The sequence below is a fragment of the Anabrus simplex genome, chromosome 1 (genome assembly GCF_040414725.1).
Source record: "Anabrus simplex isolate iqAnaSimp1 chromosome 1, ASM4041472v1, whole genome shotgun sequence".
Lineage (NCBI taxonomy): Eukaryota > Metazoa > Arthropoda > Insecta > Orthoptera > Tettigoniidae > Anabrus > Anabrus simplex.
In genome coordinates this window covers 395,848,824-395,872,452 of record NC_090265.1, presented here as the reverse complement: position 1 = coordinate 395,872,452, position 23,629 = coordinate 395,848,824, and the positions used below count along the sequence as shown (strand labels likewise).

Genomic DNA, 23,629 nt, shown 5'->3' with positions numbered 1-23,629 from the left:
CGATTTGTAACTAGTGTTGTGGCCTCATTTAGTTCGATACCTCTTATCTTTAAATCGTTAGAAACCGAGTCTAACCATCGTCGTCTCCTCCATTCGCCTCACATGACCCCACCACCGAAGCCGGTTTATGCGTACAGGTTCATCCATAAAGTTCATTCCTAAATTAGCCTTTATATCCTCATTCCGAATATCCTCCTGCCATTGCTCCCACCTGTTTGTACCAACAATATTTCTTGCTACTTTCATGTCTGTTACTTCTAAATTATGAATAAGATATCCTGAGTCCACCCAGCTTTCGCTCCCGTAAAGCAAAGTTGGTCTGAAAACAGACCGATGTAAAGATAGTTTCGTCTGGGAGCTGACTTCCTTCTTACAGAATACTGTTGATCGCAACTGCGAGCTCATTGCATTAGCTTTCCGACACCTTGATTCAATCTCACTTACTATAATACCATCCTGGGAGAACACACAGCCTAAATACTTGAAATTATCGACCTGCTCTAGCTTTGTATCACCAATTTTACATTCATTTCTGTTGAATTTCTTACCTACTGACATCAATTTGACCTTCGAGAGGCTAATTTTCATACCTTACTCATTGCACCTATTTTCAAGTTCCAAGATATTAGACTGCAGGCTTTCGGCACAATCTGCCATTAAGACCAAGTCGTCAGCATAGGCCAGACTGCTTACTACATTTCCACCTAACTGAATCCCTCCCTGCCATTTTATACCTTTCAGCAGATGATCCATGTTAACTACGAACAACAAAGGTGAAAGATTACAGCCTTGTCTAACACCTGTAAGTACCCTGAACCAAGAACTCATTCTAATTCTCACTGAAGCTCAATTGTCAACATAAATGCCTTTGATTGATTTTAATAATCTACCTTTAATTCCATAGTCCCCCAGTATAGCGAACATCTTTCCCCTCGGTACCCTGTAATATGCTTTCTCTAGATCTACGGAACGTGAACACAACTGAGAATTCCTCTCGTAGCATTTTTCAATCACCTGGCGCATACTGAAAATCTGATCCTGACAGCCCCTCTGTTTTCTGAAACCACACTGGTTTTCATCCAACTTCCTCTCAACGACTGATCGCACCCTCCTTTCCAAGATGCCGGTGAATACATTACCTGGTATACTGATCAATGAGATACCTCGATAGTTGTTGCAATCCTTCCTCTTCCCTTGCTTATAGATAGATGCAATTACTGCTTTTGTCCAATCTGAAGGTACCTTACCAACACTCCATGCTAATTTTACTACTCTATGAAGCCATTTCATCCCTTCTTTCCCACTATACTTAACCATTTCAGATCTAATTTCATCTATTCCTGCTGCTTTATGACAATGGAGTTTATTTACCATCCTTTCCACTTTCTCAAGCGTAATTTCACCAACATCATTTTCCTCCTCCCCCATGAGCTTGGCTGTTCGCAACACCACCAGGATGATTTCCTTTTACATTGAGAAGATGTTCAAAATATTCTCTCCACCTCTCCAGTGATTCCCTGGGATCTATTATGAGTTCACCTGAATTACTCAAAACACTGTTCATTTCCTTTTTCCCTCCCTTCCTAAGATTCTTTATTACTGTCCAGAAAGGTTTCCCTGCTGCTTGACCTAGCCTTTCCAGGTTATTACCAAAATCTTCCCACGACTTATTTTTGGATTCAACAACTATTTGTTTCGCTGCTTCTTTCATCTACGTACAAATCCCTGTCTGCTTCGGTCCTTGTATGGAGCAATTTCTGTTAAGCCTTCTTTTTACGTTTACAAGCTGCTCTCACTTCATCATTTGACCAAGGTGTTCGCCTTTTTCCATCTTTACACACAGTCGTTCCTAGGCATTCCCTTGCTGTTTCTACTACAGCATCCCTGTATGTCATCCATTCACTTTCTATATCCTGAAACTGCTTACTGTCTACTATTCGAAACTTCTCACTAATCATATCCATGTACTTCTAATTTCCTCGTCCTGGAGATTTTCTACCCTTATTCGTTTGCAGACAGATTTCACTGTCTCTACCCTAGGCCTAGAGATACTTAGTTCACTACAGATCAGATAGTGGTCTGTATCATCGAAAAATCCCCGGAAAACTCGTGCATTCCTAACAGATTTCCTGAATTCGAAGTCGGTTAAGATATAGTCTATTATGGATCTGGTACCCCTAGCCTCCCATGTATAGCGGTGAATAGCCTTATGCTTGAAGAATGTATTCGTAACTGCTAAACCCATACTAGCATAGAGGTCCAGCAAACGCTTCGCATTCCCATTAGCTTCCATATCTTCCCCACATTTACCAATCACCCTTTCGTATCCTTCAGTTCTATTCCCAACTCTCGCATTGAAATCGCCCATTAGCACTATTCTATCCTTGCTGTTGACCCTGACCACGATGTCACTCAATGCTTCATTAAACTTGTCAATTTCATCCTCATCTGCACCCTCACTTGGTGAATACACGGAGACAATTCTAGTTCTAATTCCTCCAACTGACAAATCTACCCACATCATTCGCTCATTTACGTGCCTAACAGAAACTATGTTGCGTGCAATGGTATTCCTGATAAAGAGCCCTACCCCAGACTCTGACCTTCCCTTTCTAACACCCCTCAAGTACACTTTATAATCTCCTATCTCTTCCTCGTTATCTCCTCTTACCCGGATATCACTTACTCCTAGCACATCCAGATGCATCCTCTTTGCTGACTCAGCCAGTTCTACATTCTTTCTTCCATAAGCCCCATTAATATTGATAGCTCCCCATCGAATTCCATTTCGTTCGCAAAGTTGTTTCCAAGGAGTCCCTCGCCTGTCAAATGGGAGTGGGACTCCGTTACTCCCATAGGTCCGAGGCTTGCTTAAAATGTTCTGAGCTCGGTAAATTCATGAAGCAGGATGCTGCCCTACTTGCACATAGTCCAAGTGAGGATCTCCCCTCTAACGGGTTATGGACCACCGGTGAATTGTATAGTCCTAGCCGCCTGAGGACAAGGAGGGCCATGACTCAGAATATCTCCGAGATGCCCACTCCCACTCCATAGCAACTGGTATCCCGACTCTCAGGACCACTTACTAGGCCACTCAGCCGTTGCCCATGGTTCACGAACTAGGACGTGACTACAGTAACCCACATACATGAACTATTAGCCTTTCAGAATTTCTAGCATTCCTTAGTAATTGAGTAGTTTACCCAATTAGAACCTATCCTAAAATTTCCATCTTTTGGCTGCCAGGCAATCATGTACACTACGCCCGCCAATCATATATCGTGTAATGTGACATGACGGGCCTATTGCTGCTTGCTTGCTTGCTATTAAGACGGGAAATAAAGGTTCCCTTGTAGTACAAAAATACTACACCATAGATTCTTATCATATTCCTAGTGGGCCGGGCTGAGTGGCTCAGACGGTTGAGGCGCTGGCCTTCTGACCCCAACTTGGCAGTTTCGATCCTGGCTCAGTCTGGTGGTATTTGAAGGTGCGCAAATACGACAGCCTCGTGTCGGTAGATTTACTGGCACGTAAAAGAACTCTTGCGGGACTAAATTCCGGCACCTCGGCGTCTCCGAAAACCGTAAAAGAGTAGCTAGTGGGACGTATAGCAAATAACATTATTATTCCTAGTTGCGGGAAAACCACAAAATTTGGCACAAATGTCATAATAGGAAATATATAATATCCCATTATTTTGTCCCAATACCTTTATTATTATTATTATTATTATTATTATTATTATTATTATTATTATTATTATTATTATTATTATTATTATATAACTTTATCTGTTGCTATTCACATAATCGTAGTCGATATTAGTGTTCGAAAAAGGGTTATGTATGATCCATACCGGCCATAAGAAGGAGCTCACTATAGTACTGTGGAAGGTAATTATTGTCTAGAAGAGCTCAAGCACAGTAGTGGGCGTTTCCTTCCTAATTCTAGTAGTACGTGACTGGCTTGAGAAGTGGGGGTTTCCTGTGGACTTCGTACTGTTCGTATGTTATAAATGTTAGAGAAGTAACTTATTCCTCATTTTTCAGTTGAAGAAATTACGTCCATAAACCAAACCAGACCCAATGGCTAAAAGAGCCTCTAAGGGCTATGGCCTACCAAGCGACCGTTGCTCAGCCCGAAAGCCTGCAGATTACGAAGTATCGTGTGGTCAGCACGACGGATTCTCTCGGCCGTTATTCTTGGCTTTCTAGCTCGGGGCCACCATCTCACCGTCCGATAGCTCCTCAGTTGTAATCACGTAGGCTGAGTGGACCTCGAACTAGCCCTCAGATGCAGGTAAAAATCCCCGACCTGGCCGGGAATTGAACCCGCGGCCTCCGGGTAAGAGGCAGGAACGCTACACTTACACCGTGGGGCCAGCAAAGTGATGCCCGTGGCATTAATAATCTACACGCACTCTTTGTTGTATTTCTATGGATAATAAGCAAGCAACTCGTATGTAATACCGCTATGAATGCTTACTGACCGACTGCCGTCTTTGTGGGGATAGTGATTGGCTCTAAAAAAAACGACTAATTTTCCTTTGTTATTATTTTTCTAAGATTTTGTCTCAATCGTCCTCATAAGTCTCACTCAAAGCAAAGCCTTAGGGAGAATCAAGAATCAGACTATAATTTTCAATAACACCAACTACTGTCTTATAATAGGATATCCCAATACTACTTCAACGAATAATATGGTCGAGAGAATTAGGAAATTTCTTACGCAGGAGAAATTACAGGACACTACGCAAAATGGCCAGCAGTGGAGCATTAAACCATGCATTATGATTACCTCATGGAATGGAATTTCTACGGTATAGGAGTGTATAGTAGATCATTTTGCTAAGCATATCTTTCTTTCTTTCTTAATCTGCTTCCCTCCAGGGTTGGCTTTTCCCTCGGACTCAGCGAGGGATCCCACCTCTACCGCCTCAAGGGCAGTGTCCTGGAGCTTCAGACTCCTGGTCGGGGATACAACTGGGGAGAATGACCAGTACCTCGCCCAGTCGGCCTCACCTGCTATGCTGAACAGGGGCCTTGCGGGGGATGGGAAGATTGGAAGGGATAGACAAGGAAGAGGGAAGGAAGCGGCCGTGGCCTTAAGGTAGGTACCATCCCGGCATTTGCCTGGAGGAGAAGTGGAAAACCACGGAAAACCACTTCCAGGATGGCTGAGGTGGGAATCGAACCCACCTCTACTCAGTTGACCTCCCGAGGCTGAGTGGATCCCGTTCCAGCCCTCGTACTTTTCAAATTTCGTGGCAGAGCCGGGAATCGAACCCGGACCTCCGGGGGTGGCAGCTAATCATGCTGACCACTACACCACAGAGGCGGACTGCTCAGCATATACTATACAAAATTTAAATTTTCACTTGGATAACAAACACTTCACTAGTGGCAGAAGACGAAGACGAAGAAGAAGAAGAAGAAGGAGAAGAAGAAGTTCTAACGACAATGGGATCATGATGTAGAGATTATAATGCATACAGAGCGTGTGCGCAGCACCTGGTACAATACGGTTTTATCCATACGGAAAATCTGTACGTAAACTTGATGGTCCAATGATGCACGTGCATTCGATTTCCGTACGGGAGCGAAAATAAACCAGATGAGTTGACTGGATGTTACGGCCACCATACGGAGGGAGAGTGGTGCTTGAAGGAAGGAGAGCATGCACGCTTGTCACACTATCAGAATAGTTACGTACAATATCTTGCCATTCGAGCTGAAACGTCTGTTCGTCATGGATTTACACATTTTAAAATTTTTGCTTTTCTCAATTTCTTTTACGTCACAACGACATAGATAGTTTTTATGGCAACGATGGGATAGCAAAAGGCTAGAAGATGGAAGAAAGTGGCCGTAACTTAATTAAGGTATGGCTCAAGCATTTGCCTGGTGTGAAAATGGGAAACCATGAAAAACCATCTTCAGGGCTGCCCGACAGCGGGATTCGAACCTCGTTATCTTCCGAATGCAGGCTCACAGCTGCGCGACCCTAACCACTCTGACAACTTGCTCGGTGATTTAGACAATTATTATTCATTTCAGCTGTAAAGTTCCATCTCTGTCTGTTGGATAAATATTCAAAATAACTACGGCTCAGTCTGAAATAATTTTAAAAGAATTCATCATTAATTAGTCCGGCTCCTTGGTTGAATGGTCAGCGTAGCTGTCTTCGGTACAGAGGGCCTCGCGTTCCGATTCCTTTCCAGGTCGGATATTTTAATCTCATCATAAATGTCTTGTCTATGTAACCATTGTCCCTTGCCCTCAGCTCCTCGTCTTCATTTCATAGCAGGAACCATAATGAAGATTCTGATCCAAGTCTTGAAGGAATATTTTCTTCAGTCGTCTTCGGCCTTCTTGCCTGCCTTCTAACCTTACTCGTGATTTTCCTTCCCAGCAGATTGAAAAAAAATTATTATGTCGCAAAATGCGGCCAGTGAATTTGATTCTTCTCTGTATCGTTGGAATCAGTTCTCTCTTCCCTTGAATTCCTTACAGAGCGCTTTTGTTTTTTCTCTTTTCAATCCATTTAATCCGTGGCATTCGTCTCCAGGCCCACATCTCAAACGCTTCCAGTCGTTTCCATTCCGGATCTCTTATAGTTCAAGATTCACATCCATACAAAATATATAACTGATTTCCTCCTAATTCAAACATCTATTGTTTGTACTAATAAAAAGATTTCTCTCATTAATAAACTCCTGTTTGGCAAGCACTATTCGTCTTCTGATCTAGTTGCTGCACCTGTTGTCACTGGCGATCAGATTCCTAGGCAAAGGAAACTGGTGAGTTGTTCTACTACCTTGTCAGAAAGCATGTTGTTCGTGTGAATCTCTTCAGAATGTTTACTCACAACTAATAAGTTACCTTTGTCTTCTTAACATTAATGTTTAACCGTGAATCTGACAATGCTAATGAAAATACATTCAGCATCATGGACAACTCCTTCTCGCAGTCTATTACAATTGCTCTGTCATCTGCAAATCGAATGCATTTGTGGTGTCCATTTATTTTAATTTCTTTTTGCATTTTTCTAACGCTTATTTATGACTTCTTCAATGAATGCATTACAGAGGTGCGAGGTGAGAGAGCAGCTCTGTCTTTCATCTATTCTGATTTTTGCTATCTGAATATTTCCTCCAATATCTATCATCGTAGTCTGTCTTTCATAGAGTCGCAGTATCAATCAGTCCAAACCTGCACCTTTAAGAATCCTGAATAGTTTGTCCCAACCCACGTTATCGAGACTCTTCAATATCTGCAAACGCTAAATAGGTGTTCTACTCATCTATCCCCGAAAAACCGTAAAAGTAGTTAGTCAGACGTAAAGCAAATAGTATTATTATCTAATCATCTCCAACCTCCTTCCATCATTTTTTCTTTTTGTTTTTGCTTTTGGCTTTACGTCGCACTGACACAGACAGGTCTTATGGCGACCCATAATTTGTTCGGAGATTCAAGATTGTTTCTCTTGTTCCATTTTTGTCCTAAATCCGAAATGGTCCTGGTTAATTTGCAAGTTTAATTTGTTATTTTTCCTGTTTTTCATTGTTACAGTAGTATTTTTGGTGTGTGAGGGAGCAGAGTTATAGTTCTGTTTTTTTTTTTTTTTTTTGCAGTAGTATTTTTGGTGTATGTGGGAACAGAGTTATAGTTCTGTGATCGGAGTCTTTTACAGTACTTCCTTTCTGTGGTATCATAACCGTTGTCCGGCTCCATGGCTAAATGGTTAGCGTGCTGGCCTTTGGTCACAGGGGTACCGGGTTCGATTCCAGGCAGGGTCAGGATTTTTAACCATAATTGGTTAATCTCGCTGGCACGGGGGCTGGGTGTGTGTGTTGTCTTCATCATCATTTCATCCTCATCACGACGCGAAGGTCGCCTACGGGTGTCAAGTCAAAAGACCTGCACCTGGCGAGCTGAACCCGAACTTATCCTCGGACACTCCCAGCACTAAAAGCCATACGCCATTTCATTTTTCATAACCGTTTTGTTTTGGTACAATCTTCTGGAATTTCACCATCATGTAGAATCTGCATACCACGGCAAATAGAAATTCTTTAAATTTCTCTCCCATATTCTTAAACAGTTACCATCTTATGTTATCTAGACTAGTAGCTTTATTTTCATGAAATAGCTGAAGTGCTGATTCACACTTCCTCCTTGTGGTTGCAGGACCTTTATCATCTTCCTGTACTTCATGTTTCAATTCAATACACCTTAGTTCGTTCAGCATATTTCCTCCATCCTACATTTTTTCAAAGTATTTCTTCCACCGTGCACCGATGTCATCATTATCTATTAAGAGACAAAAATGGGAAAATATTACTACAGAATTATTTACATTAGGCTTCTTATTCAATATTTCAATGTTCGTATATTCACTGTCCATTCTTTCTTCAGAAGTATATTTTCTGATATTCTCAGTTACCTCGACCATCCACGCTTGTTTCGCTCTTCTATACAGAGTTGTAATTTGATGTTTGACTTTTCCGTATTATTGTTGCCTTTATATTGTGTTCCCTCTCTTGTAGTGATTATTCTCACTATGTGATCCAATATTTCACTGGTAATCTGCAGTTTTCTTAGGACCAGTCTTCTTGTTCCCAATATTTCACGAGTTACACCATCTTTTACACATTATTTTACAGTGTCCCATTTCAGTTCTTGATTTCATTTGGTTAATTCATATTTTTATTTTGTTTATTGTACATCAACATCCTTATTTTGATGGTCTCTAAGTTTGCCTTAATCTAAAGAGTTTGCTTTTCGATGTTCAATTATTTTCAGTTGGATATTGCATTTGGCCATGACTAGGCAAAGGTCACTGTCATTCTCTGCCCCAGGATACCTGTAATTTGTTCCGACTTGATTGCGATATCTTCTCTTGACAAGGATAGTCATTTTGATAACGATCATTGTCACTCGGGGGCTTTCCAGGTGTATCTCCTGCGTAATAATTTGTTTTTCACAATCATATTGTTGCTTACTAATCATAGAAGTATGTCCGGCTCCGCGGTGTAGCGGGCAACGCGTCCGCCTGTCATCCGACGGTCCCGGGTTCGATTCCCGGCCGGGCCAGGGGTTTTTAATGGTAAATGATTAATATACCTGGCCTGGGGACTGAGCATTTGTGTCACATTCAACACTTTACACTTGCGCAATTTCCAAATACACGCAGGTTCCTAACATATGGTGCAAGTAGGGGCAAAAGATCTTTCTAGGTCAACGCCCCGAACAAATAGCATTTAAAAAAACACAGATGTCTAGTAACCTCTCCCGTCGCTTATACCTGACACCTAGACCAAACTTTCTGGTTCCTTCTCGGTCTGGTTGCATTTCAGCAATAGCATTGAAATTCCCCATGATTATTACATTATCCTCTGCCCCAGGATACCTGTAATTTGTTCCTTTGTCAGATTCCATATTTCATCATTGTTCTCATACATTTCTTCTGTTTCTTCATCCAAGCTGCTTGATATTGGAAAGTACACTTGAACAAATACCAGACTTCTAGAATTTGATTTGATTGTTTTAGCTAGAATCCTTTCATCATGATAGGTGTTCATCACATTTCTTGCCCAGTTTCGTCAAATTAGCAGTCCTACTCCATTTCTACCTCAATTTGTACTACCACTACAGATCATTCTAAAGTCATCACTGTAGAAATACCATTTCCTGGCCATCTTCTTCACACAGCACCAGAATATCCAGATTTCTGTCATACATGAAAATTTTAGCTAGTTCCATTTTTCCTGCTTCCAGCGCTCTCGTGCTCGATACTGCGAGGATTTCGCTTAATGATGACCTCGGAAGCCTCGTCCCTTCCCCTGCCGGATCTTGGGTTCCGTGCCTCATGATGAGTAAACGATACATCTTGCTGTGACAACATCATGGTCGTTTAATTTGGATTTACTAAGTGGAGTGGTTTCCCATTGCCATCTGCAGTTAATTGAGGCCACCCATAACCTGGGGAGCAGACGCCATCTGAAGCCGCCCCTGACCTGGAATACAGACGCTGCTAGGATTGTTTTTCGTGGTTTATTCCACTAGGTTCTTCTGCTCTCTCTCTCTCTCTCTCTCTCTCTCTCTCAGCCATTGTGATTCCTATTCCTCCTTTAAGACCGCTGAAAATATTATTTTAGCCTTAGATGGTTATTTCACCTGGCTCAGGGACTGGGTATTTGTAATGTCCCGAACACTCCTCCACCTCACACACCCCACACAATAATTCCTCCACTACAAAAACACGCAGTTCTCATACGCGGCGGATGCCGTCCGCCCTCGTTGGAGGGTCTGACTTACAAGGGGTGCACTATGCTAGGAAGAGCCACAGGGAATTCTTCTTCTTCTTCTCCTTATTAACGAGCTCCGGAAAAGGTGTTTCAAAGTCTCAAAATCACTTTGTCCTTCGTCTTTCTTTCAGTCACGACGCAGTTTTCGCCGTCTAAGAAAAGAACATAGTGGTATTAAGCTGCTTCAATCCATTGCGGACAGTCCTAACGGCAGAAAGGAACGGACGGTCTGACGCGCCACTTCCAAACAAGCTTCTGACCGTACGGAGAATGGATAGAACATCATGAAATAAGATTTCTGTACGGATTTTCTTGTAGGGAAAACGAATGGATGGTATCAAAAGACTCTTAGAAAAATTAACGTTCACAAAAATGTGTTACACTGCTGCAGGGCCATACCTCTCACCATGAAGGAAGGAATAGTGAGATGATAGGTATGCTCTGTTTTTCTACTGTATACGAAGTTCAAGCAGTAACAGTTGAAATAATAATAATAATAATAATAATAATAATAATAATAATAATACATATATAAACACAACTTTATATGCTCACATCAATGGATTATCTCTGAGAAGCACGACTGAACGAAGTAACAGAGTAGGTTGTTTTCAACTAGTCATTAAATTAGTCGATCATCTCTAATCTGCAATGAGGGCTGTCTTCCAGGCAGCAGATTCCCTATCAATTGTTTACTTAGTTTTTTTAAATGTCCAAAGAAATGTATGAAACATCTCCCTTGAGAAATTATTCCAATCCCTAATTCCTCCTCCTGTAAATTAACATTTACCCTAATTTGTCCTCTTGAATTCCAACCTACCTCTTCATACTACCTTTAAATACTAATATTAGTACGATTTGCTTTACTTCTTACCGACGCAGATAGGTCTTACGGCGACGATACGATAAGAAAAGCCTAGGAGTGGGAAGGAAGCGGCCGTGGCCTTACGGTACTGCCCCAGCATATTCCTGGAGTGAAAATGGGAAACCACGGGAAAACATCTTCAGGGCTGCCGACAGTGGGGTTCGAACCCACTATCTCCCGGATGCAAGTTCACAGTTGCGCGCCCCTAACTGCACGGCCAAATCAGGACCACGGTCCTTTAAGTACTCCGCTCAAATTTATTCGTCTACTAATGTCACTCCACGCCATCTCTCTATTGACAGCTCGGCACATACTCCTTAGTCGAGCAGCTCGTCTCCTTAACCCCAAGTCTTCCCAGCTAAAGATTTCAACATTTTCGTAACAATAATATTACAGTAATTAAAACAGAGGTTTTTTTGCTAGTGGCTTAACGTCGCACTTACACACTGCAGGCTTTCGGCGACGCAACGATTGGATGGAAGCGGTCGTGGCCTTAATTAAGGTACAACCCCTGGTGTGGAAATGGGAAAGCACGGAAAAGTATCCATAGAACGGCGAACGGTAGGATTCGAACCCACCATCTGCCGAATGCAAGCTCACAGCTATGCGAACTTGGTAAAACTTACAACCGGGCCGATGACCTTCGATGTTAGGCCCCTTTAAACAACAAGCAAAACTTACAACCTGACGTTTACCATGTCACAACATTGTCGAGGTCTTTTTTCAGTCGCTCACGATCTCGTAACTTACAACTGTTGAACGTCTATAACAGGGGTTTCCAGTTTGTAAGGGTTCGAGGGCCACATTGAAAACCTTCAGCATTATCGTGGGCCGCACTTCAATAATAAAACAATTTTCGTAAAATTCCGCAAATAGAACGTAGGTACCAGTATGAAATAATATGCATAGAATGAAGGTTTGTTGTTGTTGTTGTTGTTGTTGTTTGAGTCGTCAGTCCATAGACTGGTTTGATGCAGCTCGCCATGCCACCATATCCTGTGCTAACCATTTCATATCTACGTAAATGCCGCATCCTACATCTGCCCTAATCTGCTTGTCATATACCTTGGTCTACCCCTACCGTTCTTACCGCCTACACTTCCTTCAAAAACCAACTGAACAAGTCCTGGATTTCTTAAAATGTGTCCTATCATTCTATCTCTTCTTCTTTTCAAATTTACTCAAATCGATCTTCCCTCATCGACTCGATTCAGTATCTCTTCATTTGTGATTCGATCTATTAATCATTTTAATTGTTTAAGACATTGTTTTACAATTGCATAAAATAGTGAAATTAAAAATAGATACTATTATACCCAGGTCAGCTGAATTTGGATGAAGAGCACCCATCAATGTCAGTTCATTTGAATTAATATTTGGCAAATGACAAAAAGGAAAAAATACCCAAAGGCAAACTGAAATGAATAATTTAGTCCAAAAACTTAAAGAAGGACAGTTTAGTAGGAGTAGTGTGAAAGGAACAATGATATACAGTTGTATGAGCCTGAAATTCCAGCAATGTACTTCCAGCAGTATTTCCCTGAAAATTCCTTCGAGTGTGCAGCACTTTGTACCAGCCAGTACTACCAGTGAGAGAAGACCGAAGAAATGAAGCCGCTTCTTTCACCAATGGCAATTAAAGTATTGCATCATATTCCTTGCATGCTACGTTACATAAAATGTCCACAGTGAGGCTGAAATGGAGTTCAATATGTGGATCCCATAGCTATTCTTAGAATGGTTAATGGTTAAAGAGCTCATTTTGCGCCGAAGTTTGGATTTACATTTTTTATAAAAAATAATCTATCCAGACCAAGTGAATACTTAAAAATAGGAAATAATATTAAAGAATGAATTAGTTCTGACTTGGGTCTATAAAGGGTATACAAAATATTACTTACTGAAAGAGCTATGAAATATATTTTGTAAATTTTCTTCACATTTTTAAAAAAGCCCTCGTGGGCCGCAATATGTGGCTTCACGGACCGCCATTTCGAAACCCCTGATCTATAACATCCTCTCTTTTTCGTGTAACTTACTGGATTTAACCCGACACAGATCAAGCGGATAGAAGATGTACCAGAGAGCAAAGTTCTTTCTCTTACCATCTCTGGAGTTGAATCATTTGCCAATTATACAGTATTGCTAAGTCTCTTGTTCTTCTTCTACCACTTTACCCCACACCGTTGAGGGATCATTGGTGTAGACACTGTCGCACATGTGTTGGCCCTGTCTGGAGGAATGTATTCACTACTGTGTACTTCTGTGGTGGTTGGTAGTGTGATTGTACATGAATAATGAAGAGGAATGTGTTGGAAATTATTAAAGTGCGATTAATATCAACCCCACCGGGAATAAAACCCAGAACCCTCCGAATTGAAGGCCTCAAAGCTGAGCCGCATAATTATATTGCCGAATCTATATATAACAGTGTATTTCTGTTTGAAAATCTCGAACTTCCTCTGATGCGGTCAGCAACGATCAATTCAACCTTCTGTTTCAATGCTTCTATTTATGGAAATATCACGCCAAAACTCCTCGAGAAGGCCGATTATTACAATATTTCTAAGCAGAGAGGCTGAGGGTGTTCATAGAAGTTACTACCTGTGTAAATAATTGAAATAATACATTTTTTCAAGAAAGCACTTGCCGACAAGTTGAAGGAAAAATATATTTTCAACAGTATTTGTTCAATTCATTTTCTGGCTGGACGAGCCATTACTAATGTATCTGTGGATGTTTTGTAATAATAATAATAATAATAATAATAATAATAATAATAATAATAATAATAATAATAATAATAATAATAATAATAATATCCTCAGGAGATATTCCGCATTCTTCTGGAATAGAGCACGTCCTAATAATTAGTTATAACAACTCACATGATCTCTGTCTCTTCTGCTGCTACGCATCTCTGCTAGGTGACACTACCGATGAACTTTATAGAAACGAATCCGTCAACGACAAGTACCAGAACTAATGCATTATGAGGAAATTACTTTCAAAACGGGCACAACTGCTGGTATAGAGGAAGTTTCCTTTAAAACACAATTTGAATTGAGTGTTTGAGCCTTTCTTCCATGTAGGCCCTATATTCGTACTGTGTGGTGGGAGGGGGGGAGCAGGACATATTCTTATAGACCTCAGCGTCTTTGAATACAACCTTCAGGAGCCCTGAAGATATCTTTCCGTTATTTCCCTTTTCCACGCAGGAAAATGCTGCAACTTCCTTAATTAACACAACACTCGCATTCCGAATTCTAGTCTTTTCCCTTACTTGCGCCGTCATGTGTTAATATGACATTAAGCTCCTAGCAGAAAGGAAACCGATTCGATGCCATTTAGACCGCCCTTGTGTCAATTTTGACGTTCTGTTTAACTTTACCAGATGGAAGAAAAACGGAAACTCTGTTAGGTGACTTACAAGTGGGTTTCTAATTCATTTATTGGGTTTAGACTGCATATGTCACGATATTTCGTTTACAACGGGGAGTGGTGAATGTATTTCTGTCCACCTTCAAAGCTCTACTGTGCTTAAATTCTCCATTCTCAGACCTGGAATCTTACACTGTACCAATATCCACAGAAGGAGATTGTCGTAAAGATGTCTTTTATAGATGATGGCAGAACGTTGACATCGTGTTTTGAACATATAAACTCAACTGCGCAAAAAATGGCCGTCACTAAAGATGACTTTCTTTCAAAATTCTCTTGTTTGAAATAGGATGAACATGTTGTGTAGGTGGTAGGATTCCAAGTACCATCTCTTCGGCCACCGGCTATCCACAATCTACGAGTATCATCTCGTTTGGAGAAGGTATAAAATTAAATAATTCTTTGCCAGCCATTTTTTGCGTGGTTATGTGTTGACAATATTTATGGTTGTTTTTGAGGCTCTTAATTTATTCCTCTAACGACTGCTTGCACTGAATGTTGCAGACAGAAGATGGAGAAAGTGAACGTGGTGTTTGATGACAATGGAACCGTCAGCTACCGAGAGAAAATCGCATTCGAGTTTGTACCTGAGCTCTCTGTAAGTGATGGCAAGGACGACCGAGTGACAGTCCTCAACATGCCTTTACTGGTAAGTTACTGGAACAGCGCAAATGGCAATGATTGTAGGTCCTCATATTCATGGCAGGTTAAAATACGAATAGATTATCAGGATTGACTCTTTGAAACCCCTCCGACTAAATTACGTGTGGAAAAACAATCCTTTACTTGTATGACCGTTCTGAATTTGAATGTGCTTCATCATTTTGAAATGAAATTACACGGCCTTAAATATGCTAGAAATTGTTTGTATTAGTATCTAGGAAGTCTCATAACTAGGGGCACGATAATAATGCTATGAGGTCTGCATAAACATTAGGGGTTCGGCCCATTAGAACCCCTAGAGTTTAGGTTACCCCCACTACATTACGTTAGAGCGGGCTAGTCGACATTTCCTTCTAACAAAATTATTTAGTAACAAAATTACTTAGTAGGCAATGTCGACTAGCCCGCTCTAACGTAATGTAGTGGGAGTGACATAAATTCTAGTGGTTGTAATGGGCCGAACCAATAATGTTTATGCAAACCTCATAGCATTACCATCGTGGGGGTAGACTCTACTTATTATTCGCTTCAGTAAGTTTGCATTCTAACCTATTACTGCATAAACATCCGGGCCCTACTCATAACTACCACTCAACTTCAGCATAAGGCTTCTCCCAGACAGTGTACCTCTTCTTGTTCTTCCTGTCCTTTTACCACGGTTCCTTGTATGGATTTAGCTAATTTTACGCCCAAATGCCTCTCCTGATGTCAGCATTATGTGGAGAGATTGACCATTGGGTGTTTCTGTAGTTTTTAGTGTGATGTATAGTATAAGTTTAAGATGAATATTAAGACGAGTACACGTACCCAGCCCCGACCGAATTAGAGGAATTAACCAGATGCCTTTTGCCGTTAAACTCCCCCGACCATGCCGAGGATCGAATCCGGGACCCTGTGAACCGAAAGCAACTACGCTGACCATTCAGCCAAAGAGACAAACAGACATCATCCCTCTATTATTTCACACTTTCTTGGAAGTAATCTTATTAATTTCGTGTCCCTTCAGTTACAATGGATTTTAAGAGATGTCCGTGGCTCAGGCGGCAGGGCGCCAGCCTCTCATCGCAGGATTCCGTGGTTCAAATCTCGTTCACTCTATGTGAGATTTATGCTGGGAAAAGCGGAGGCGAGACAGGTTTTTCTCCGGGTACTCCGGTTTTCCCTGTTATCTTTCATTCCAGCAACACTCTCCAAAATCATTTCATTTCATCTGTCACTCAATAATCATTGTCCCAGAGGAGTGCGATAGCCTTCGGTGGCCGGCACAATTCCTATCCTCGTCGCTAGATAGGGCTTCATTTCATTCCTGACCCGGTCGAATGACTGGAAACAGGCTGTGGATTTTCATTTTTTAACATTTGTCAAAATTACGTCCCGTGGATTTTATTGATCGTTCTGCAAGGCAACACACTCAGATGCCACCGGCCTCATCCGGAGTCAAACCTATTGAGAACATAAAGAAAATGATGGACTGTGCTTCTGAGGTTGGGACGTAATACTTCCTCCACGGCCGAAGAGTTAGTTTTTTATTTAGTTGAAGTGAAATTTGTGTCTCGTTCTTCTCCTGCTCCTCATGGTACAGGTTAAAAAGTCTGGTTAGACACTTCGTGAACTGCCCGCCCCCGTAGGGTAAGTTAGCAATAATAACTGCCGTCCTCGGAGGCCCGGATTCGATTCTCGGTACTTTCAGAAATTTAAGAATGGCAGGAGAACCGCCATTGGGGGATGTTCCTGAAAGGAGCTGCACCACCTTGGGATTGAGGACACTTTGACGATGACCACTACCTTCTGTAGATCATCTTCCTATTCAAAGACTCTATGCTTTTCACACCACACAAAGCAGAAGTTCCCATCGTTCTCCAGTAGACGAGGTTTCTCCACTTCAGCTAATACTGCATGTGAACTAGACGTTGAGTCATGATTTTAACACTACTTTACCAAACTTGAAAACACGAAAAAACTCGTTCAGTACGGTCACAAAACCGAACTTAGCATTTATTAGTATAATCATAATCTTAAGTCAAGAGGTGGATACTCTTGTGTTCTTGCTACACTAAACCCGATTGCAAGTTAAGGCTCAGGATGACTGAGGTGATGTAAGGTGAACAAACGTTCCAAGGGCAGTAACACACAAAACACACGCACACACAGAGGGTGTTTTACGACTACGTGTATGAGCTCAGCTGGAGACTGCTATCGCATTTAGATGTCACGCACAAGATCGAAATACTTTGTTTTCTTTTGCTATTTGTTTTACGTCGCACCGACACAGGTAGGTCTTTTGGCGACGATGGGATAGGAAAGGCCTAGGAAGTGGAAGGAAGCGGCCGTGGCCTTAATTAAGGTACAGCCCCGGCATTTGCCTGGTGTGAAAATGGGAAACCACGGAAAACCATCTTCAGGGCTGCCGACAGTGGGGCTCGAACGCACTATCTCCCGATTACTGGAAGACCGAAATACTAGCCTACATGGAGTTAACAATGAAGACAAGGCCAACGGCGAAAAGCATATGTATTCTTAAGAATACAGAGACACGCGGATAATTTCCTTTGACTATAGACAGCTCAGACGTTAAATTTACTGTTTTCAATTAACCCGGTGCAGAAAGCCAAGAATAACGGCCGAGAGGGTTCGTCGTGCCGACCACACGACACCTCGTAATCTGCAGGATTTCGGGCTGAGCAGCGGTCACTTGGTAGGCCATGACGCTTCAGGGCTGTTGCAGCATGAGGTTTGGTTTCATCTGGTTTATTTTCAATCATACCGTAAACAAGTACATGTGTGGCCTTATTTATCTTTCTTTCCATGTCGTATAGACGTCAAACGCTGCAGTTCACACCGGTCACTCGCAGGGAACCGTGGCATGAAGGCTGTGGTCCGCAGCATCGCGCAGTGCTGAGCATGCGGTACGTCACGCTGCGATTCAAACTGCGCTGTCATATTCATTTCTGGCGGCTACAAAACGTTGCCCTTAATCACCGGTCTCCCGTGCATCACCCTGCACCTCAACTAGCGATCGGCCTAAAGGAATAATCACGATCACCAGCAGTATGATTTTACTATGATGGAGGAAGAAACTCCGACGAGATTAGCATAAATATTGGATAGTTAATATTTACTTATTTTTAGGTCTAGGTATATCTTTAAGTACATAAATCACTTATCTAACCATATATTGTGATACACAATCATGAGAAAAAGTATTCATACAATATGCGCTGCAAAATAAAAGTGCGTGGTTTTAATAGTAAATGGAAAACTACATCCATGCTGATAGGTACCATAATGGAGCATGAACTAAGTATTTAGTTGTACACTTTTCAAATGCTATGGAAATTTTCCATGAAAATAAACGATGTTGTTGTATTTCGTATACCGTGAACAAAGTATTCACACAACAGAGTACTTGTAACCAAAACAGGAGGGTAGTCCAGGGAGGATGGGTCCACGGGGTCGCGTAGTGCTGGGCATGCTTTACGTCACGCTGTGATTCAAAGTGCGCTGTCATATTCATTTCTGGCGGCTACAAAATGGAATTTTTACAAAAAGAAAATAAACAGAAGTTGATAATAAACTACAGTAAATAAGCATTCAGAGAGGTAATTTAGAACCAGTAGATCTGTAATTCTCTTATATCAATGCCCTTGTAATGACAAGTCATGCATGCAACTTCATCGCGTTCTACCATCACTTTGTAACTATAACGCCTCCCTCCCCTATAGGTCGATCCTGGCTGCGCTACTGAACCAAAACAACAGCTCATCCAACCCCGTAGTGCAAGGAACACTTGTGTAGTCGTATAGTATATCGTAAATTATTTTCCGGAACTATGGAACAGTAGAATGGGGTGCAAAGGAAAGGAAACGACCGTGGAGGAAAGAAACGTTGTTGTCGTCCAATATCTTCAATAAACAAATTCTTAAAATGCAAGTATAATCTGAAGAAGTCGAGGGACTGTGCAATCCATCATTCAGCGGCATATGAACAGATAAACAGTGAAAGAGGTCGTCCACAGGAGGTTACGGCAAGAGATACTATAATTATGCTAAGAATGGTTAAGAAATCCTCTAAATTGTCAGCGTCTGCACTATCTGCACATGTGCGTGACTAGTTCGGAAAGGACATCACTCCAAGGGCAATCCGTACCACTGTCAACCGCTCGGACTACCCATACAAGCCCGCACCTTCTTTCACCTGTGCATTCCACAGATACCCCGGAATATTAATAATAATAATAATAATAATAATAATAATAATAATAATAATAATAATAATAATAATAATAATAATAATAATAATATTTAAAGAAAACTGATTCCAATATTCGGAACTTGGATTACGAAACTGCGTTCGCGGAACTCGTGAATCAATCACTAATTCACACTCATCTTACATTTAAATAATCATGATGATGACGCTAACAGAGTCGTGGTTGCAAACTCCACCATCCCACACATTCTCATTCACACTTCATGCAATAAGTCGGGGAAAACGTGACGGCATGTTTTCGTACACTTTGAACTCCCATTATCAATAGAATCCAGTCCTTCCTGACTTTAATTTAAATTCTTTTTACATTTATATTTAAGCCCCGAGACGTTAACTGTGTCACAACATCAAACGAGAACACATCGAAAATAAACGAGACTAAAGCAAGAAGACTGACGTTAACCACTCAGCTATAAAATCTGAATAAAAATAAAAGGCAAGCCGTGACCTCATGCAACCGGTCCACATGAACTTTACAGTTATTAACATTTACTAGGTTCCTAACATTTACAGCTAAACCTACCGAAATTAAATAACAAACTAACCTATCCTCTTGGCTACATTAAAACACGTGCGCACACATATAATTACATTGCAAAACCAGTACTCATCTATTTGTTGATTCAGCCACCTGCCTCTGGATAGCCGGCTCCCAATCCTTTTAGCCAGCCATATTGACTGTGATGCCTTCGAAACTGAACTGGATCAGTCCTTGGTTCTCCATCCTGGCGTAGAAATGTGGTCTCGTAGTCTGCCGGTTCGGAGGATGACTAAAGCTTCCGTTCATTCACGTTGTTGAAAAAATGGGTCAAGACAACCTGCCAGTTGCTATCTACTACTGCCAGGGTAATTTCCACGGACCGTAAAAAGCCCTGTTCCCATTCAAACACGGGACAACTCTGCTTATCCAACTCCGTAACTAGATCAAATTTTCCCCACTCGCTCCATAGTTCGACTGCGTTATATCACGGCTCAAACATCTACAAACAGTACACAAATGCTGGACTAGAAACTGTGATGTTCGTGTCCTCGGAAAAATCTACTTTAAATAGGCACAGAAACTGTTCTGTCTGAAATTCGAAGATACTAAATGCAAATTCATCAATGTTAAATCATGAATAGTTAAGTGCGGTCTGAGCGCATAGAGCTAAACTGCTAGAAGTCCCCGCACGATCAAGATACATAAAACATGACTCCATACTTGCGTAAGGATACTTCTCACGACGTAACACCTTCGAAGACTCTTGCGGAATAATGGGGGCCGCTAGCCCACGCGCTGGTCGCTTTTATTAATTAGTCCTCACAGACGCCGTTATATGCTCGTTTAGAGCCATCTGTCACTTTAACCAATTTATAACCAAAATCGGAATGGTACTTCTTTTCCATTGGTTTAAAACATCACGTGCGTGACGCTTACTTCAAACTTGTGTCGTATGATCTTCTAGCCTCTCGCCGGGCTCCCAAAACTGTAGTCCGTTGGGTGCGTCATGTAGAAATTATTCCTTCTTAATATAACTTGCGAACAAATGAACAGTCGGCTCTGATCTTTCTGTTGATGCGAAATGTACAGATTACCAAGTCTCAATAAAACGAAATATTCTCTGTCCTCTCAAATATGAATTATTAATTAAATAGGCACTTCAATAAGGGCTCAATACATAGGGGGTATGCATACGAAATTAGGGTCTGAGCCACTCAGTCCGGCATATACGAAGTATTAAACCAATTGTGACTTTGTTTTAAGTTCATATTTTCAGTCAGTGTATGAATACTTATTTCGCAGTGCAAAAGAGCACTTGGCAGTGTGCTTCTGTATTATGTTTTGTAAATGCTTGTTTTTCTACCTGTAGAGCTATAGTTGTGAATGAACAATATATATGTTCTTCTTCTTCTTCTTCTTTTCTTCATGGGGCCTTTAAATATTAGTTCCTAATTAGTGTCGACCTCTAAGATTTTTTGCTACTATGTTTTTCCTTCATTCCCACCTAGATATACCTGTTCCCTTCACAAAGCTGCAGGTTGTTATCGTTGGGTCTTCTTGGATTTTTTCTCTCTCTTCACCTGGTAGTCCAAGAGTGGAGAGTCTGATTCTATCCAACGCCTCACATTCGAAAAGTATGTGTTCAGCTGATTCCTCTGCTTCATTGCATTTCCTACATATATTGTCTCTTATTACTCCAAATCTATGAAGGTGTCTTTTTTCAGATGGCAGTGTCCTGTCAATAGTCCTGCTACCCATCTTATATTTTCTCTGCTGAGTTTCAACAGTTCTTTAGTATGCATCTTGTTTGGTTCTTTTATAAGTTCCTTTGCAAGCCTGCATCCTAGAGTATTTTCCCAGTTCTCAATTTGTTTCTTTTGTACCCAATTTCCCATACAGTGCCGGGCTTGTGCATAGGAAATCCTGCATACAGGTTGTGGGCCTACAAAATGTGTTTCTGCCCCTTTCCTGGCCCGTTTATCTGCCTTTTCATTTTCTTCTAAACCTACATGCCTGGTACCCATATTATTTTGACAATGTTGTACTTTGAGAGCTTTAGGAGAAGTGAATGGCAATACCAGACAATTCTGGATATTATGCGGACTGCCTCTAGTGCCTTAATAGCCGCTTGGCTGTCCGTAAAAATGAAAATGTTCTTATTCCTACAGTTGAGGATATGTTACAAATCCAATGAGTATTTTTGTTTTCATAGCGGCAAAAATAAACTTTACTTTCCTACACTGCAGTGTATGAATACCTATTTCCATGACTATGTTCACAGAGCGCTATTTCAATTATGAGGAACGAGGGTATGATGAAGAGATTCATCATGGCCTCAACAATCAAAGCACTAGGTTCCAAGCCGTATCTTAACCTTAGTGCTAACGACTTCATGTGGGGTTACAAGGAGGCTTTGACGACCCTGGCATCGGTGTTCCAGTCGATAAATGTGGATCCTGAGAGCCTCAAATTGGGTATCATGGAAGCGGTAAGTTAAAAAAATCAACTGCATGTTAACACTAGTGTGTTTAGTTAATGATCTTATCATTGAACATATTATGTGACCTCACTGAGGCTCACAAGGGAACTGTCTCCCATGAGAAAGTACTGTAGTATCACCGTGAAACGTAAGCAGTTCACCGCTAACCTGCTGAAATTTGAATGCTGCGTCTACAAGTGTTTCGATATTTAATTGCTTGCTGATGATGATGCTTGTTGTTTAAAGGGGCCTAACATCGAGGTCATCGGCCCCGATATTTATTTAAACGGGAATTAACGGTGAATGTAGTACAATGTATTATTTGTAAAATTTTTGTGGTAGTTTAAGAGCAAGTGACTTTTCTTTATGCAATTTATATTCATAATAAATTATTGTGAAATATAACTTTGAATGTAATTAATGGAAGAATTTATTCGAAAACACAAACAAACTTGAGAAAATAACTTATTACATTCAACCCATCACTACACTTAACGTATCCACACAGACGCACACGAGATGATGTCAGTTGGTACAATTAATTTTATTCACATATATTCACAAATTCACACGCATAACATTAAATCACAGTATCAAAACACTTCACTTCGAGAATATCAACAAAGCCGCCATTATTAAAAACAACTAAGTAACACAGCACGTAGAGGTTACCACTTTGAAACACAGTTGAAAACAGATAACTGCGTATTTCATTATGGAGACTGCAAATATTGCATGTCAGCCCGGGATATACACTTGTTACACCATCACTCTACTAAACAAGAACTAACTTCAGACAATTCTCTGTCAATGACTCAGCAGTAACTAACTTCACCGTCAAGATCGTCTCTTTATATCGGTGCCTGGCCAGGCGTCTAGAAAGTTATCTTACAAAAATATATCTTCTCGAAGACACACAGATTATAATGTATAGAACATTCTCAATCGTTCTCGTGTCTATACCATTCTGGAAGTTACAGTGTGTTTCACAATTATGGATTACAACTTATATACACAGGTAAGAATAAATTATACTATTAATTTACAGGTATTCACATTAACTGAACTGATATAAATGTCTATATATCGTGCACGTTTCATGCCATAACCTCAAAAACA

At 41.0% G+C, this 23,629-nt stretch overlaps 1 protein-coding gene across 2 annotated transcripts in view; it reads left to right on the top strand.

Annotated features, from left to right (window-relative positions):
• Window positions 1-23,629, top strand: part of LOC136856837 (lysosome membrane protein 2) — a 253,586-nt gene that overhangs the window by 194,355 nt on the left and 35,602 nt on the right. For both annotated transcript variants that reach the window (XM_067135006.2, XM_067135007.2), the window contains exons 4-5: window positions 15,123-15,267; window positions 22,313-22,519. In XM_067135006.2, coding sequence (XP_066991107.2) covers window positions 15,123-15,267; window positions 22,313-22,519 — 352 coding nt within the window. The remainder of the gene's footprint in view (window positions 1-15,122; window positions 15,268-22,312; window positions 22,520-23,629) is intronic.